The following is a 20,365-nucleotide window of genomic DNA, read 5'->3' on the forward strand; positions in this document are numbered from 1 at the left end:
GGTTAGTTCTAGGAGGGTATAATTATGGCATGTTACAACTGTAAGCATTTATTACAACCCTTTAGAGAAACACATAACATCTTTGGAGTATTAACGATTATTAACCTGAACCAATCTGACTAATTAAGCTGCTGAAATACCGCTGACTATATAAATGCTCTATGAAACCCCATTATACCTGAATTCAGTGCATGTTGTATAGCCTATAATTATATTGCTTACAAAACTTTTAAATTATGCATAATGAATCATTATACATACATCTTTTGATTTTCAAAATGTAAGAAAATATAAATAATGTTCATTGTAGTGCCATCTGAGGTCATTTGTATTTAAAAAAAAAAATTAAAAAAATAAAAATAACCTAAATACTGTCACAATTTAAAATGAATAATGGAGGAATACAGGAATTTGGCATATAGAGTTAATTCAACAGCACCACTGCATAAATTTCTAATCTGTTTCAGAAAGTGAACCATAATATCGATATTCAAACAGCTGGTTTAGTTCGAATGAACTGGGTGATTTGTAAGAAACCTGTTAAGAAAGTGTTTTGGTCATATAACCCCAAATCAATAAGAAAAATAAATGAAAGGATATTTTGCATAACAAAAATTAACCCTTTATTTAGGATCGTTAAGATGTTTTTTGCATTATAACATTATTTTCAGACACTTAAGCACATTTTACCTTCCAGTTCTCTTTACCACAATGCATCTGGATCTTTTACTATACCCATTGTTTTCAATGATGATTCTCATTACTGTAACAGTCTTTTTTTTTTTTTTTTTACTATATTACAGTAAAGATGCTGTTGTACAATGATTTTTTAATTAAAATAAGCTTAAATTAAAGGAGGTACCAAGAGAGTACAGCTATGATATATAAATACTTTACAATTTAAATAATATAAAAAAAATTTTTTTTTAAAATTTACGTTACGGTACTGAGAATTGGGGTGTAAAATGTGCATTACTGCCATAAATTATGTCATAAAGTAAAAAATTTGAATGGCCCTAAAATAGCCTTAATTTGTATATGAAAAATATAATTTCTTATTTGTTTCCTTTGATTTTGGAGTAAAGTAGGACCAGGACATTTTCTTGACTCATTTCGTGGGAATCACCCTAATAAATATTGTAGTAAATGAGCAAGGACTTCAGTTTTCTTTGACCAGACCAAAAGGCTGTAACGACAGGTTGCTTGCATGCTTGACGTACACATTGCCATCTTCCAATTTCATTCCATATACCTGTTGCTAAAAAAGAAATAGGAAAAAAATGATACATTTCAATGAATAAATAAAACTGAGAACTCCTGCAATGCATCACAGTCTCTATTTCTGCTTGCATAGCTGTAAAAGCCTGAAGCTCAGATGGTGCTTTGATATACGATCATGGTGGATGTTAACCAGTGGTGGGAATAATGTCTAATTACTGCACATTTCAAGGTGTCGAGCCCCCCATGACATAATCATGTTTTGTTTTACCAAGTCTCTGGACTGACTTTCGCTGTCACATCTAACTGCTCAATTCTTTATAGTCCCAGCATGCGATAACACATTTCATCTGTTTATTAAAAAAGCAGATGTTTGACAAAACTAAAACATGCCAAAATGAGTCTTAGAATGAGACTTTCCAAACATCTGTATGTTTGGCAGCACCAACATTTGTCATTTCTGTTGATGTGTAATCTAGTACTGTATGAGATAATGTTTGGTGCCATACTAAGTTAAAGTGATTGTACAAAAAAAATTTGGTTTTAATACAAAAATTCTAACGTTTTTCAGCAATGCTGAATTATCGACTATTGCTCTCTGGGTCGAAAGTAAAAAAAAATGTAATAGCTGATTTCCTTTTATTCCTTAGTAATGGTTTTTGGTTTATCTCTTAGGCTAATAAAGGTATCGTATTGATTCAAGAGAATGTCACAAAATATATCAGAGATTCCTTTTAGATAGTAACAGTTGCTTTCATATTGATTGTAAAATAGTTTGATCTTTTGCTATGTGTTTAGTAAATGATGCCAGAATTTTCATTTTTGGGTGAACCAACCCTTTATTAAGAGTTTGTTAGGGCCCAAGTACCAAAAGTGGATTATTATTACTATTTTTATTATTATTATAATTTTTTTTTTTTACATTTCAAGATTTCGGGGACTTTTGGGGCATTTAACATGCTCAAAAACACATGAAATTTCGCACATGCATCAGAGTCTTTGGCCATTAGGGCTTGGCACAGTTCATACATGGTCGTGTAGAGGGGGCTCTGTAGCGCCACCTAGAAAATGGGCATGTACGGGGGGCTCTGTAGCACATCCCTTTTGAGCTACAATCACCAAACTTTGTACATTTATAGATCTCATCAAGCCGGACAACCTTCGCACGACAGTCATAAGCTCTGCCCAACAGGAAGTCAGCCATTTTGGATTGTTTGAAAAATGCATGCTCTGGAATTTGAAAAAGCGTGGCTGGGGAGCTCTGTAGCGCCACCTTTTTACAAAAGTGGTGGGGTCAGTTTCTTCTACAGTCACCAAACTTGTTACATATATTGTTCTCATCAAGCCAGACAACTTTTAAAATTACAGTCATTAGTTCCGCCCAACAGGAAGTTGCCCATTTTGGATTGAATGTGCATTTTTTGAAAATTGCAGGCTCTGAACTTTTAAACACTCCTCCAAGGGGATTCATGCGATTCTCACCAAATTTGAACAACATTTGATCAACATGATGCCAAGACAAATTGTGCATGAATTTTTGATATCTTGAATGGTGTAGCCATGGCGAGGCAATACATTTATGGTGAAAAAAGAGAAATAGGAAATGTCTCATATCTTCTGTATGCATTGACAGATTTAGATCAAAATTTTCAAGCAGTATGTTTGGTCATGTCAGCTAATCGCATTGATGTGGCTATTGTGGGTCATGGTCATAGTGTCATCAACTGACAACAGGAAGTGTGACACTTTGTGTGACTTTGAAATAGTCCTCTTATATTTACCCTCTCAAATGCATGCCACCATGCTTTGTTTTCCTAGAGCCACCAGGTGCCGATGGCATTGTAGTGCTTGGGCCCATCGTTGCTGCTTGCAGCTATATTTATAAGATTTTTTTTAATGGTCTCTTACCTGTAAACCTGTGCTTGATTTTCCCATTCTGAGGTTGAAATCATAATAATGCAAAGGGCAGAAAACCTGAAGAACACCATCGGCCTCCTCAATATCTCCATCACACAAAGGACATTGCATTGCACAATTACTGTATATTTTAAGTCTCCCTTTTTCAAGTGGAATTTTTAATGTTTTTACACTGAAATTATCATGTGTGTATTTTAGCTCACCCTGGTTTTGTTATTTGAATTGGCAGATGAATGGAAATGACAGAGTAGAGAATGAGACAAAACATCCCACAATAGACAAAACATTCACCCTTTAAAAAATGACCATGATAACCATAGATTCCACCACCATACCACAGTTGCTGTAACTACTACAATAACACTATGGTAACTTGGTATTAGCCACCTCTTACGATAAAGTACTTTGGTCGTACAATATGGTAAGGTAGAATCAGATGGTAATACCATGGTATTTTTTCATCAAAACATGGTACTAAAATTCACATATACATGATATTTAAATGGTACACCTAGGTACTTTAAAAAATAGCATGGTAGGCCAACTATTATGGTACATGCCCAAAAAACATCGTAGTAATACCATTGCACATGTCCGAAGAAAAACTTGCTTACACTTTCTTTGTAAGTGACCACTGTACTGAAATTCTTAAAATTCTAAAAGCTTCTGACACCATTTAAAAATGAATATACAGTATTTAATTACAGTATGTGGTAACAATGGCATTTTGGTGGGAACTACGGTTTACAGTTACCCTAGTGAATGTTTGGAAGGCCGGGAAAAAATTAGGCAAATCATAATACTAAACATCTTAAAGTTGCCGCTGCTGAGAACGCAACAGTTAAAGACGTCCGTCTAGCTAATGTTTACATAGAAAAACAATTGAAAAACATCGTGGATGGATGCAAAATGCGTTCAGTTTTAATGACCCCTAAGAATATTTACCCGCACCGTCTTTGGGGATAGCATTCTTATTGGCTAGCTTAATAGCTTTGCATCCCTACTTAATGCTTTAAGAATCTATATAAGTGAATAAAATGGGAAGGAAAACAATTTCATACTGGTGATGGGAAGTCCGATTCATTTCTGCGAATCGGTTCTTTCGGACAGTTCATTTCCATGAACCGGCTCAAAAGCAGATTCAGCGGTTCTTTTATGTCATCACGTAATGACTTCACTAATAGGTCATTCTAACATCCCGGAGTCATGGTTCCCATATGACTCAGTACACTTGACATTGCGTTTATTAACGCATATGGGGAGTGCCTTCTTACACGACCTATTTGAAACCTCTCTACAATAATGCCAAAAGTCCCGCATGTTTTGGCGTGAAACTGTCCACTATAAAAACAGGTGCACAAACACCATTTTCTCAGAATTTCTTCCTGATATACACGAGTCAGTGGGCGGAATCTTCATGGCAACGAGAAGACTCTCTGCTCCCCTGCTGTGCTTCGACGAACATCACTTCGCCTCACCGCTTGACACTTCGCTGGTGAACGGGCCTCAGCATCCTGATTCCCTCAGTGCTTTGGCAGGTGTTGTGTATCCTTACAAAGCAATTGTATATTGTGTATTATATACTGTGTGATATAAATATAAATACATTTATATATATATATATATATATATATATATATATATATATATATATATATATATATATATATATATATATATATATATATTTAAAAGATATTAAATATATCTAAAAGAGTCACTTACGTGTTCGCATCTTTTTAAAGATGTCGTTCCGTAAGTTTTCCTTGTGTGAGAGACACATCCTGCTGTCAGATCAGCATGAGAGCTGCGTTTACTGTCTGGGCCATGCCGTGCCGGCACACACCCCATGACCCCTCAATCTCCACGAAGCGTTTGTTTTCTGAACCGCTATGTGCGAGACAAGCTCCGGCCCTCTGAAAGAGTGCGTGGCCTTGTCTCGTTCAGCAGTTCTGACGCTGGGGATGATAATGACGATGTCATGTCTCTTACTGTATCAGGTGAGTGGTCAGTGGACGATGCTGCCACCCCTCCGCCCAGCGAGGGCGAGGAGCATGCATGTGCCACTGACAGGGAGATGCTCTGCATCCTCACAAGGATGGTCGAAGAACTTAACCTTGAGTGGTCTCCCCCAGAGGAACCTGAACAATCTAGCATCGCTGAATGGTTCCTGCAGTCTGGACGCTGTCAAGCGACCGCTTTCTGCAAATCTGCCCCATTCTTCCCCGAAGTTCATAACGAACTGTCTAAGTCCTGGCGCACACCCTTCTCAACATGCTTGCGCAGTGATACCATCCTCTCTAATGTGGATCACAGGGAAGAAAACGGTTATGCCCAACTACCCCCTGTGGAGGAGGCAGTAGCGGCACACCTCTGCCCAGCGAGTAACAGGGCGTGGAAATCACGGCCTATACATCTTTCCAAGCCGTGTCGACAAACGTCCGCACTGGCTGGAAAAGCTTACTTAGCAGCAGGACAAGCTGAATCAGCACTCCACGCATTTCCCAGGTATTTCAAGCCAGGCTCCTCAAGCAAATGGAAGAGCAAGGCTTCGATCCAGAGACATTCAAAGAGCTTTGCACCACTACAGACTTAGTGCTGTGTGACACGAAAGTCACTGCGCAGGCCATCGGCAAGTCCATGGGCAACCTGGCAGATCTGGATTGACATATATGGCTGACCCTCACAGAAATGAGTGATAGGGAAAAAGCCACTCTGTTGGATGCTCCAGTGTCTCCAGCCAGCCTCTTTGGCGGCTCTGTGAATAAGTTTGCTGTGAATACGTTTGCTGAGCATTACGTCGTGACTCAGCAGCAGTCACAGGCTATGAGACACTTTATGCGCAAATGGAGTACATCACAGCCGGTTCACCCTTGCTCTGTTTCGAGCCAGCGCCCGACTAAAAGTCCCATATCTGCTGACTCAGCACTGGCACCTGCCGCCGCCAAGCCACTGGTAAGGACACACAAGCCGTGGCCCAAACAGAAGCAGTCGTATCAGCGCCCGCCTCGTGTCGGTGGAACAAACCCCACCGTGCAGCGAAAGAGCCCCTGAAGGGCACAGCCCTTTGAAGCGGAAAGCAGAGCCCGTGGTTCCCTATAGGTCTGCTCCAAAGAAGGCTCAATTGGAGACACAAAACACTCTTTCCCATCTCCCCACTGCTGTTTGTCGGGAAAGGAATATTGTTGTTCACAATATTGTTCAAAATGTTGTTTCTGTGTCTTGCACTCAAATAAATGCAATAAAAAAAATGCAATGAATGCAAAAAAGAATACAACACTCATTGCAAATGCATGAGATGCTCACACATTCTCAATAAAAAGCCCTTTTCCTCTTCAAAACACACACATTATGCGCAACCGTTTCCCTATGGTAAGCAACGCATTATATCATACGGTGAGCAAACCAAATTGCTCTCTGTCCCATTACGCAGACATGTGGTGAGCCCTAACTTGTATTTCAGAATGGGTGAAAAAAAATGATCGAACACGGTTATACGATCCAATCTGCATGCTGGCCAACCCGTTTCAATGGCGTTCTGTCTTCCACGGTTTCGTCTGAAGACGCGTCAGTGTTACGAGCCGAAATACATAATCTCCTTGTGAAAAGCGCGATAGAGGTTGTGCCAAATTGTTGGTCACAAAAAGGGTTTTACAGACATTATTTTCTTGTTCCAAAGAAAGACGGAAGGCTTCGGCCAATCCTGGATCTGAGACATTTGAATCGTGCACTCACAAAGCGCCCATTCAAAATTATTACTCAGAAACTGATCTTGTCACATGTACGCCCACATGATTGGTTTGTGTCGATAGATTGGATTCGTACTTTCATATCCAAATTGTACGACATCACAGGATGCTTTTGAGATTCGCATTTGAGGGAACAGCATATCAATTAAAAGTCCTGCCTTTCAGACAGTCTCCGGCTCCTCGCACATTCACAAAGTGCATCAATGCGGTTCTCGCCCCTCTAAAACTGAGCAGCTTGCGCATCTTGAACTACCTCGATGATTGGCTGTTACTGGCACAATCAGAGACTCTGTTATGTGAGCACAGAGACTTACTGCTTCAACATCTAAACAGACTGGGCCTCAATGTGAACTGGGCACGCTCTCCCCCAGCCAACAAATCTCCTTTTTGGGAGTCTGCATCGACTCCACGAGCGGGTGCGTGCACTTCAGGCCATTCTACAGTGTCTGTCTCTGTTCAAACTGGGGAGAACACTTCAACTGAAGCTGTTTCAAAAGGCACTGGTATTTATGGCAGTGGCATCCCATTAGGTCTCTTACACATGAGACCTCTTCAGTGCTGACTCAAGCACCATGTGCCACAGCGTGCTTGGTGCCAAGGGCACATACGCATCACTATATCCTGCCAATGCATAGCTGCTTTAGCACCCTGGACAGCTCCTGCCTTTTACCAGTGAGGTGTCGCACTGGGGCAGGTTGTCAGGCAGAAAGTGGTGACTACGGATGCTTCCAACACAGGTTGAAGGGGTGGTGTGCGATGGATGCCCAACTTTCAGCACCTGGACAGGTGCGAAGAAAGCGTGGCACATCAACTGCCTAGAGCTATCAGCTGTATTCCTAGCCTTAAAGGCTTTTCATTCAGAAATAGCGAACTTTCTTGTCCTGGTTCGCTCAGACATCATGACCGTTGTGGCATATATAAACCGCCAAGGCGGAATTCATATACCGCCACTGTTGAGACTGACACACCACCTCGTCCTATGGAGCGAGCGTCATCTCCTCTCTCTGAGAGCGACATATGTCCCAGGCCACCTGAATTATGGCGTTATTGTCACGCCAAGGGGTGATACCGGGCGAATGGAGACTTCATCCTCAAACTGTATTGAGGATTTGAGAAATATTCGGCAAAGCAGAAATTGATCTGTTTGCTTCAGTGAGGAATACCCACTGTGCCCTCTGGTACTGGAAGTCACAAGCCCCGCTGAGTGCAGATGCAATGGCCCACAAGCGGCCGGCGAAACAAAAATATGCCAGAACTGACACATTCAGTCATGAACACCATTTTACAGGGTAAGACTTGCCCAATTGGTGTTAAAGCACACTCAACTAGAGGCAAGGCTTCCTCATGGGCATGGACGAATGGTGTGTCCTTACTAGACATATGTTTTGCAGCAGGATGGTTTTCTCAAAACACATTCGCAAGGTTTTACAACCTTGAAGTAATGTCTCTCTCTTGACAAGTCCTCTCTGTTTAGAGTGCTTGCTATTCATTGGCCATATGTATATATATATATATATATATATATATATATATATATATATATATATATATATATATATATATATACACGTATGCTCCTCCCTTTAAGGGCGAGCTCCCCATCTTTTTACACAACCGCCTGCATTCAGGCAGTTGTAATTTACCATAAGTCACAAGCACTTTCCTTGTAAATAAACTCCCTTCTTGACTGTGTTCTTGAAGGAGTTAATACATACTATATGACTATAGTTCATATATTCATTCTGAGTGCTCCCCTCCTGGCCCAACACGAGGGTCACTCACTGCGGCATACTTTGGCAACATGCTTCCTTTCTGGGAGGTTATGTTGTGTAGTGCGGCGTGATGGGATTCTGTTCCCCATATGTGTTAATAAACACAATGTCAAGTGTACTGAGTCATAAGGGAATGTCTCTGTTATGTAACCTCGGTTCCCTGATATGAAGGGAACGAGACACTGCAAATGCTAGCCACACTACAAGACTCAGAGTTCTTGAGGCACAAGCGATGCACTCCTTGTTCTCAGTCAGAAATTCTGAGGAAAACAGGTGTTTGTGGAGCTGTTTTTATAGCGGACAGTTTTATGCCAAAACTGGCGGGGCTCAAACACCATAGCCAATATTAGAATATTGCCGCTATTGTAGAGAGGTTTCAACTAGGTTGTGTAAGAAGGCACTCCCCATATGTATTAATAAACGCGAAGTCTCATTCCCTTCCTCAGGGAACAGAGGTTACGTATGTAACCGATATGTTTTCACAATCAAACATTTAAATACAGTCATATGTGAATGCATATTGCTGATTATTACATTTATTCAATTAATTTATAATAATAATGGCATTCATTGTCATCAGTGTTTCATTCTGTGATCCTGCATGTCGAATACAACTGACAAATTTTGATTACATCTTGGATAAGTTTTCTACATTAAAGTTTTGCACCTAAAGTACCCAATACAGACACAAATGTACAAATGCGGATATGTTCTACGTATCTAAAGCATATAAAGGGAATAAACTTAATCAGCTCACCAGAAACAATGATTCAGCTTATGTCAATTTAAAATATAATCTGCATGTACAATAAACAATAGTAAATTCATTTACATCTCTCAATTGGAAAGTTTTGGCATGTTTTAATAAAAATTTTATTTAATAAAACTATAGTCCTAAGCATATTTCCAGTACATTTTGTTTGTCAGTAAAGCAACTTACATTTCACCCCAGGCTCGTTCACGTCCTCGGTACACGCATGCTCATAGTAACAGCAGCTCACTCATCAGACTCCTCTGTAATCCTCAGCAAATTCGACAGTTCGTGGGACCGGCTCATTCAGTTCTTTTTGAGTCGGACACGACCGAAGAGCTGACTTTTGATTCTGCCTGTAGGTTTGATTCATTAATTTCGAACGGGTTCTTTGGTTCAATAACCGTTCTAGTAAAGGCCCAGGCATACTTCATTTTGAGCGTTCCATTCCGTCTCGCGCACGGTTGTGTGCGCACAGCTTTGAAAGTATACCTCACGTGGATGAGCGCAAATGGACACATTCGACACATGCGCAGTACAATTGCTTTGTTATACGCTACCAGACGTTAGAGGGCAGCACCGAGTCGTGTCATTTACAGGATATCTGCTCTGAAGGATAAAGAAGAAAAAAACTGAGGATCCGCCATTAGAGGAAGCAAGAACAACAAAACGATGGAGAAGATATGTTCTTTGACTACTGCTTGACAGTACAGCCCAACTATGCATATTGCCACCTATTGGACTCTTCTATCTCAACAGTCAACCTTGTGCATGTGCATTTGTCCATGCACAGAAAAATCTGGCTGCACGCGGACAATGCGTTGACGTCCGTAGACACCCCTGATGATGAAAATTACATCACACGGACTGTGCGCGGACCATCGCGGAACATGGACAGGTGAAGTATACTTTGGGCTTAACTCGTAAGAGCCACCTGCCTGTATGAGTCGAACTCGTTCATTTCGAACTCGGTCTCATGCTAACAGTCATCTGCATTTAGTTTCTTTTTAGTATGCTGTTGCTGATACCACATAAGTTACGGAAATTTAGATTTCTTCAAAATGTCCATCACAGTTCGCAACACAATTCATTAAGTCTAATTAAAAAATACAAACACAACTACAAAACTAATATATTATTAATAATTTGTATTAGTAACAAGATTGAGTAAAAATGCATACTCAAGACCTTCATTTGCAAATATTTTAAATAATTCAATGAATAACAGAAACAAACATCTCTAGGTTTATAAATGTTTTATGTGGCCACTGCCATTAACCTTTCAACACATAGCAAGTCCTCGGTAAACTTTGACAGTTAGTGGGACTAACTCATTCAGCTGTGAATCTTGCATCATCAACCAGGAACTAAAGTTCGATTCAGTTCGATGTTGTGAATCGGCTCGACCGGATACTTGCTGAGAATCGGTTCAAAAGAACGATTCGTTCAAGAATCGGACATCATTATTTCATACCTGAATGAGCGTCGATTGCATAGATTTCCCCACTCACATAGAAAAGACACAAATCCGCGTCGCCTCCATTAGACGAATAGATAAACCGACATTGTTTCTTGGACGGCTGAGACACAGGGCCTATCGGCCTCCAGGAAACACTCTCATCTTCTTGAGCAGTCATTGAGGTGGGATAATAAATACTGTATTGGGTAATGTTCCTCCATGGATATTTCCAGTGCCCAAGGTGGACTTGCAACTTGTGGAGCAGAAGAGAGTATGGACTGAAAGGAATGTGGATAACATTGGATATTTGGTTCAAGATTATGTGAAAAGGAACTATTTTAATTATATGCCAATATTTACTGATGGATCTAAAGACCCAGGAAGTGAACATGTAGGAGCAGGAGTATACATACCCGAGTTTAATGTTGTCATATGCAAAAGAATTAATGATAGAGTATCTGTATTTACAGTTGAAATAGTCACCATATTTTTAGGATTACAATGGATAGAAGAGGTAAGGCCTGAGAGAGTTGTCATTTGTTCAGACACTACTGCAGCTCTTAGTAGCTTGAAATCAAAAGAAACAATAAGAGATGATCTATTGTTGGAAATATTTACTATAATGTTGAGAATACGAAGAGTTGGAACTGATGTACAGTTTTGTTGGGTTCCTGTTCATGTTGGTGAATAGGGTAATGAGAAAGCAGATGAGATTGCAAAGAGTGAGTTGAAATTAAATGAGGATGAAATAATGAAAGTTCCCCTTGGAAAAGGTGAGGCCAAATCATTAATTAAAAAGGCAGTCAGGGGTTCGTGGCAGAAGAAGTGGGACACAGATACCAAACAGAGACACTATTATAGCATACAAAAATCAATTAAGGTGAAGGCATACAAAGGGATGAAATGTGTAGAAGAGAGGAAGTGTTTTTTTCAAGATTAAGATTTGGACATACTGGAATAAAATCAACACTTTATTTAATGGGAAAGTGCATATCAGATAAATGTGACGTTTGTAATGTTCCTGAAAATGTTGAGCATGTCATTATGTGGGTGTAGTAAATATAATTCAGAGAGGAACATCTTACGTGATAAGATATATGAACTAGAACGTGGATGGAATTTGGAAAGGATTTTAGGGATGAGTGAGAAAATGAGGGAACACTGCAAGGCTCTCTTTCATGTTCTTAAAAATACAGGATTAGATCGTAAAATATAGTTGTTGTTTATTTATTTATTTATTTATTTTTTTTTACTTTTATGTAACCTGAAGTATGTAAAAACCCTAATGTTACACACTCCGGTACAGTAGGTGGCGGTATGCACCTATACACATTGGTTTGCGATCTGCCATTAAACAGAAAGAAGAAGAAGAGGTGGTATAATCGGCTGCCATTAATGTGCTGGATGTCCTGTTTTATTTAAATGCGATCTAATTCAGCTTAAAATGTGGGTCTTTGCTCACATGGAGATGCTGCTTGAAATCAGTGATAACTCAGACTGGGTTGTACTGTAGCAGCCTGGATGCTGCACATTATCACCATATGGGGGTCTCCAAAGACTCCCAGAACATGACCTGCAAATCGACCTGCAGCAATAATTAATCTCAATCTCTCTCTCTCTCTCTCTCTCTCTCTCTCTCTCTCTCTCTCTCTCTCTCTATTAGGGTGTTACCTTGGGCACTTGCACTGTGGACCTCTAGAAAATAAAGTCTCATTAAACCTTTTTTCTTTTTTTTTTTTTTTTTTTTTTGTCTTGTAACAATGTCTAACAGTGTATGCATGCATTCACATGAGATTTGTCATTTTTTCTAAACGTCATGGAAATTCCAACCACAGTGCCATTTCCACAACTCAAATTATGTGTTAACAGAATTCAGTAGTGGAAATGACAGAGGAAATTACATTTATGCATATGTAGTTTTCAAAATAAAATTGTCAATTCTTTTGTCTTGCTAAGGCTAATTTCATAGCTACCATTTTATGTATCCTAAATACACACAATTAAATGATATTTTCACAGTTTTCGCATCATTTGACAAAATTACAGCTTGACTGGAAATGATGCCCTATTAAAATACTCTGCTCTCCTAAGTGATATTTACCTAGAATTTTCTTTGATTTTGAACGTTTGTTAATACTGATTTATTTAAGATTTTTAGCAGATGTTCATTAGAATGTGATGCTTTTCAGATGAAACACTCTTATGCCATGTCCACAAAATAAGTTTTCTACGTTTAGGCCTTCCGTCTATACTAAGATGCTGTTTTTGACATCGAAAACTGAGCTTTTTGAAAATGCTCTCCCAAGTGGATAAATTTGAAAATGCCGTCTTCGCATTGTAGTGTGGACAGGGTAAACGTACATATCTGAAAACAATGACATATTTGTTGTCATGTGATGCAGTCATGTGATTCATTCAACCCCAAACAATCAAGATAGCGGCCATGTTGTTGCTGCGTTGTTATGCCTGCTATTCACTCTGATAGTGTTGTTAAAGATAAATGTTACTTTGTTCAACCTTCACATTGCATTCCTTCAAGGATGACAGGAAGTTTACTTGGAATTGCTGTCTGACGGAACACGAGGACAATTGCGCTTCAGGGAATGGTAAGGATCATCACCTGTCAATGATTGTCTCTAACAGCTGTTTGTCATTGCAGTGAGAGTTGGAGACAGATTTAAGGATGAGCCAGACACCAGTGAGGGGGAGAGAGAGCTACCCACACACACCCAGAGACTGTGTCGAATTGTTGGCGCTGAAAAGCGTGGTTTTGAGTTGTAAAATAAAAATACTTTTTGAGTTGGATTTACCGTCTCCTGCTTCCTCCTTTCATCACTTTGCAAACTTGTTACACTGTTGATGAAACCCGGGATTTAGGAGGAAGAATGCCGCCATGGATGCCTCACCTCTGGAGGATGTTCCTAGCCAGCATAAACCAGTCACAGCATCAGGCCCTCCTCAAGCTGCACGCAGAACAGTAGCAGCGGTTCATCACGCTCCTCCAGGCCCAAGCAGAGGACCAGCAGGTGCTCCAGAGCTTGCTGTCCCAGAAGGGGGCTGCCGCTGTAACCCCAGATCCCACAACCGTCCTGCCCCATGTTCCGCTCATCAAGATGGGCCCCCAGGATGATCCGGAGGCCTTCCTGGAGATCTTTGAGCAGACGGCCTGCGAATGGCCGAGCACCAAGTGGGTGGTCCGTTTAATTCCACTTTTGTCTGGGGAAGCCCAACTCGTGGCGCAGCAGTTACCAACCGAGAACCACCTGGTATACGCCGACTTCAAGAAAGCCATCAAGCAATGGGTTGGCCGGACACCCGAGCAACAGCGCCAATGCTTCTGCCACCTGTTCACTCCAAACAGCCATCCAGCTGGCAGAGGACCACATAGCGGTGTATTTGGGAGCTGGTTAGCCCCAAGACACTTCTCTCTCTCTCCTGTCTCCCCTTCCCTCCCCTTCCTCCCGTCCTGTTCCTCCTGCCTGGAAACGGGCTCCCCGGCTCTGGGGGCTGCACCACCCACCGGTTTCCCCTGTCCCTCTTCGCTCTCACTCCCAGATTGGTGAGTCTGCTGCCGTGGGCTTGGGCATGAAGACTGGGCCGGTTTTCTGGAGCTGCGGGCAGCCTGAGCATTTCCAGGACCAATGCCCAATGATGGCGGTAGGGTGATTGGTTCGGGTCCCCGACGCTCCACAGGCTGCCCCTGATCGAGCAGGGACTTACTGCATACCTGTGAGTATTAAGGGGGGTACATACCAGGCCTTGGTGTTTTCGGGTTGCAATCAAACCTCCATCCTTCAATGCCTGGTTTAAGATGAGTCTTTGGGTGCTAGTCACAGGGTGAAGGTAAGGTGTGTGCATGGTGATATCCATGGTTATTCGGTAGTGACACTAATTATTCAATTCCAGGGACAAAAGCATAGTGTTTAGGTTCCGAGTTGAAGATGGTGCCGAGTATGGCTGCTGCGTTGCGAGCTCCGACCCAATATTGCAGTTTTTTGTTTGTTTTGTCTACAATTCTTATGTTTTTTTTTTGTCTGGGATGTTGTCTGCCTTATTGTCTACGACAGACAAACACTTTTGGACATTGGTTCTGCAATAGCATACCAAAAACTGGACTTTAAATAGCACAATGCCGATCTGCTGTTTTCAAACACGACAGTGGAGCCCTTTGTCTGGGCAGCCTGGCTGCGGAAACATAGCTGGAAAAGGGGAAGTGGAGTCGGCTTTCTCATCAGACTAAGACATCATGCAAATCGACCCCCGCTACCCAGCATTCTACTGGCAAATATTCAGTCTCTAGACAACAAGCTCTGTGAGCTTAGAGTGCGGATCTCTTTCCAACAAGAGATGAGGGACTGCTGCATTATCTGTCTTACAGAAACTTGGATGTCTGCGGAGATTCCAGGCTCAGCCATCGAACCCGTGGGGTTCTCCGTGCACCGACCGGACAGAGTGAAATACCTCTCAGGTAAAAGCAGAGGTGGTGGTGTATGTTTTATGATCAACAAATCCTGGTGTGATCAAAGGAACGGACATTCTATCAAGTCTTTCTGCTCTCCTGATCTGGAATTTTTCATGATTCTGTGTCGACCATTCTGGCTACCGAGGGAATTCACAGCGGTTATTATCACAGCTGTGTATATCCCGCCACAAGCCGACACAGACCGGGCACTCAAGGAACTGTATGGGAGTATAAGTGAGCAGGAAACCGTGCACCCTGAGGCTGCGTTCATTGTGACCGGGGACTTTAACAAAGCCAACTTCAAGTCAATAGCACTGAAATACTACCAACACATTTTCAGCACAGTTTCAACACATGAGGGGACCGGGTTTTAGACCATTGCTACTCTCCCTTCCGGGATGGCTACAAATCCCTCCCCCGCCCACCATTTGTCAAATCGGACCACTCTTCTGTTTTGCTTCTGCCCGCTTACAGGCAGAAACTGAAACAGGAGGCACCCACCCTCAGAATGATCCAGTGCTGGTCGGACCAATCAGATTCTATGCTACACGATTGTTTTATCACGTGGACTGGGAGATGTTCTGGTCCATCTCTGATGATAACATCATGGTCTACGCTGATACCGTAACATGTTTCATCAGGAAATGCATGATGTAGTGTCGACCAAAACAATACAAATCTACCCCAACCAAAAACCATGGATTAATAGCGATGTTTGTGTGGCACTTAATGCGCGGACCTCCGCTTTTAATTCTGGGAACATGGAAGAGCATAAACAAACCAGTTATGTCCTCCGCAAAACTATCAGAGCAGCCAAACGGCAGTACAGGGATAAGATTGAAGGACAGTTCAACACCACCGACTCTAGAAGCATGTGGCAGGGAATTAATATCATTACGGACTTCAAAGGGAATAAAAACTCCGCCGTGAACACCGCTGCCTCTCTCCCGGATGAGCTTAATACTTTTTATGCTCATTTTGAGGGAAATAACACCGCCCTCGCAGAGAGAACTCTCGCGGCCAAAGCTACAGAGGTTAGTTCACTCTCCGTCTCTAGCGGATGTAACCAGATCGTTCCGATGGGTGAATATCTGTAAAGCCGCAGGTCCAGATGGCATTCTGGGCCATGTCATCAGAGCATGTGCGAACCAACTGGCTGGTATTTTTACGGACATTTTCAACCTTTCCCTCTCCTTGTCTGTAGTCCCCACATGCTTTAAAACATCCACCATTGTGCCTGAACCAAAGCAATCCAAAATCACTTGCTTAAATGATTGGTGTCCTGTTGCTCTGATGCCCATCATCAGCAAATGCTTTGAGAGGCTAATCAGAGATTACATCTGCTCTGTGCTGCCTGCCTCACTGGACTCACTGCAGTTTGCATACTGCAACAACCGCTCCACTGATGATGCCATTGCATCTACACTACACACTGCTCTCTCCCACATGGAAAAAAGGAACATATATGTGAGAATGTTGTTTGTAGACTACAGCTCAACATTCAACACCATAGTGCCCTCCAGGCTTGATGTGAAACTCCGGGCTCTGCACTTAAACAGCTCGCTGTGCAGCTGGATCCTGGACTTTCTGTCAGGTAGATGCCAGGTGGTTAGAATGGGCAGCAACATCTCCTCATCACTGACCCTCAACACTGGAGCCTCGCAGGGCTGTGTTCTCAGCCCACTTCTGTATTCCCTGTACACACATGACTGTGTGGCAACACACAGGCTCCAATGCCATCAGTAAGTTTGCTGATGATATGATGGTGGTAGGTCTGATCACTGACAATGATGAAACAGCCTACAGAGAGGAGGTGCACACTCTAACACGCTGGTGTTAGGAGCACAACCTCTCCCTCAATGTAGGTAAGACCAAGGAGCTTGTGGTGGACTTCAGGAGAAAAGACAGAGAACACAGCCCCATCACCATCAACGGAGCACCATTGGAGAGAGTCAGCAGCTTCAAGTTCCTCGGTGTCCACATCATTGAGGAACTCACATGGTCCGTCCACACTGAGGCCGTTATGAAGAAGGCTTACCAACGCCTCTTCTTCCTGAGATGTTTGGAGTGAACCACCACATCCTCACACGGTTCTACACCAGCACTGTAGAGAGCATCCTGACTGGCTGCATCACCGCATGGTATGGCAACAGCACCGCTCAACCGCAAAGCCCTGCAAAGGGTGGTGCGAACTGCCAGATACATAATCGGAGGTGAGCTTCCCTCCCTCCAGGACATCTATACCAGGCAGTGTGTGACAAAAGCTCGGAGGATCATCAGAGACTCCAGCCACCCGAGCCATGGGCTGCTCTCACTGCTACCATCAGGCAGGCGTTATCGCAGCATCAGGACCCGCACCAGCTGAATCCATGACAGCTTCTTCCCCCAAGCAATCAGACTTTTGAACTCTTGATCTCTCACGATCAATGAACATCAGCACAGCACTTTATTAATCTCACACTGGACTGTCATAAATTATATTATTTCTTAACAACACACTGGCAACTGACCATCAACCGACAGCCTGAATGTCAAAACAGCACAATACAACCTACTGTATATTTTATATATACAATTTTTTATTGTATACTGTGTATTCTATATTGTGTGTATGTTTATTCTATATTGTGTGTATTGTATACATTGTATATTATTATTTGTATATTGTGTTGTGTGTATATTAGATATGTAAATTGAGTTGTGTAAATCTGATGTTTATTGCAAATTGGTATATGTCTCATCACTATCATGACTGCTATGTTGCTTGGAACTGCACCCAAGACTTTCACCCACTGTTGCACTTGTGTATATGGTTGAGTGACAATAAAGTGATTTGATTTGACTTTTATTTGATTTTGAGGCGGCTGTTAGTCCCGCATCACCCATACGCTAATCTTGGGGACGTATTGGCCAGCATTTACCACTTTTTTGAGGAATTTGTGTGGATTTGTCCGGTAACAAAGTGTCTCGGTGTGTGGTTTGTGATACGCTGGCTGTGGAGGCGGAGCCAGGGCCATAGGTAAACTTAAAAGCCAATCGAGGTACCCCGGTCACTTGCGGAGACCACCTCTCTCCGTCGCAAGTTACGGACATGGCCCGATTGCAATAAGAGTTCTCCGACATGATCTCGCCCCTTCCCGGTCGTACGAACCTCATAGAACACCATATCGAAACAACCCCAGGGGTAGTGGTACACTACCTACCGATTAACAGAGCACAAAAAAAAGTGATTTGTACGGTAAGGATCATCACCTGTCAATGATTGTCTCTAACAGCTGTTTGTCATTGCAGTGAGAGTTGGAGATGGATTTAAGGGCAAGCCAGATGCCAGTAAGCGGGAGAGAGAGTGTCGAATTGTTGGCGCTGAAAAGCATGATTTTGAGTTGTAAAATAAAAATACCTTTTAAGTTGGATTCGCCGTCTCCCGCTTCCTCCTGTCACCTCTTTGCGAACTTGTTACAGTGTGCTATCTGGGTTTTGAAAAAACTTTTTTAGGGGCAAAATTGTTTGGTGTGGTGGAGATGACGCATAACGGTGGGACAGTCGTAATTTTGAAAACACATTTTTTTAATAAAATAGAATCATTTTCACACAATAAATTTTGAAATTCTTTGTGTATTTGATTCTTTGTTTACATTATCATAGTTTTAAACATGTAATAATTTTTATTTTATAATGGATTGTCATAGTTTACTATTGAAAGTCAGGGTCTGGGACAAGACTAAAACAATAAAATATATACATAAAAAACCTTAATTTAACAAATCTGAATAGATGTTCTGCATTCAAAATTATGGAACAGAAAATTACAATAAAACTAGTCTATATCTACAGGGTAACAAATCATAATTAGCTTATTAAAAAGTTGTGATGGCTTGGTTATGTGAAACTAAGCAGTATTAAATTAAAACAATGAGGAAAAGTGTGTTGAGATAATGCAGACTGAATATAAAATTAGGTTCTTATACCTTTAGTTGTTCTGGTAGTACTCAAAATATTGTAGAATGAAATTCAAACAAGAGAGGAAATCAGACCTGGCTTATTAAATCAGGTATTACAATCCACAGAACTCAAAATCAAAGACAAAAGCTTGCAGTGATTAAAACAACACAAACAATCAAAAGAACAAAAACATATGTTGGAAGCTATTTCAAAAATTTTCTGTGATTTCCATCTACAGTATGCGTTATGTAATCGACCTTTCTATGTGTCACCCATTTTTGTCTGAATTCTTCATGAAGAACATAATCTGTTATGCCAGATTAGTTTCATGAACCAAATCAGCCATGTACAAAAATTAAGTACAAAAGTACCTTAGCACAGAGAGGCCACAATGTAACTTTCTTTTCCAGACTGAAAATTTGTTTATCCTGATATGGTCTAAATTGCATTCAAGTTTGTTAGATGCAATCATACAAAAGAACATCTGGTTGAATACTACTGAAAAAAGGGTAAGGTTAGTGTCCAAAAAACTTTGTATTGTCTCTCTGGCTTTGTTCACGCTGCACATAAATCTGATTTGTTTTTCTAATCCGATCTTTAGGACTGACACTGTCATTTTGTAAGTGATGAAATCTAATACGGTTGTTGAGACAGTGTAGTCAAAATCCAATGTATATACATTGGTTGTTCTAGTAATTATGTAAATGTCAGCAAAATGCCAAGAGACTTTCTCATATAACATCTGGGAGAAGCTGTCAGTGTGGAAAGAGAGGATGGAAAACTGGAAATTTTGCTTCTGCTCATGTCTATAATGACATCTTGCCACAACACAGAACTGAATTTCATTGTGTTTGAAACCGCTCACTTGTTCATTCATTAACTTTTCACTACATAGTAAATGTTCATAATTTGCTTTGTGAGGAAAATGTGTATTTTGGGGGTAAACCCCCCCAATAATCAAGACTAGCAGGTACGACCCCCCACACCCCCGCGCTTCACAATACAACCCCCACCAATGTTCAAACCAAGTCTAAGCCCTTGCGTTCGAGTCATGTCGCAATGAACGTATTTATGAGTTGAACGCATATGAACGCA

The 20,365-nt window shown here is 41.4% G+C and overlaps 1 protein-coding gene across 1 annotated transcript; it reads right to left on the reverse strand.

Annotated features, from left to right (window-relative positions):
- Positions 1-961: 961 nt before the first annotated feature.
- Positions 962-11,044, reverse strand: si:ch211-212d10.2 (uncharacterized protein LOC557710 homolog). The gene is made up of 4 exons (XM_051693233.1): positions 10,882-11,044; positions 8,048-8,057; positions 3,127-3,256; positions 962-1,258 (listed from the first exon to the last, which is right to left on the reverse strand). The coding sequence occupies exons 1-4, from the start codon at positions 11,042-11,044 to the stop codon at positions 1,160-1,162; spliced, it is 402 nt and encodes a 133-aa protein (XP_051549193.1). The 3' UTR covers positions 962-1,159.
- Between the last annotated feature and the right edge of the window lie 9,321 nt (positions 11,045-20,365).

This window comes from Myxocyprinus asiaticus, chromosome 49 (assembly GCF_019703515.2).
Source record: "Myxocyprinus asiaticus isolate MX2 ecotype Aquarium Trade chromosome 49, UBuf_Myxa_2, whole genome shotgun sequence".
NCBI lineage: Eukaryota > Metazoa > Chordata > Actinopteri > Cypriniformes > Catostomidae > Myxocyprinus > Myxocyprinus asiaticus.

What these genes read in the sequence shown, in the direction of transcription:
- si:ch211-212d10.2 (XM_051693233.1), bottom strand. Translation starts at nt 11,044, where the DNA reads ATGACTGCTCAAGAAGATGAGAGTGTTTCCTGGAGGCCGATAGGCCCT. An exon ending in AATCAAGCACAGGTTTACAG is followed by an intron (nt 1,259 to 3,126) that starts GTAAGAGACCAT and finishes TTTCTTTTTTAG; the next exon opens with CAACAGGTATATGGAATGAA.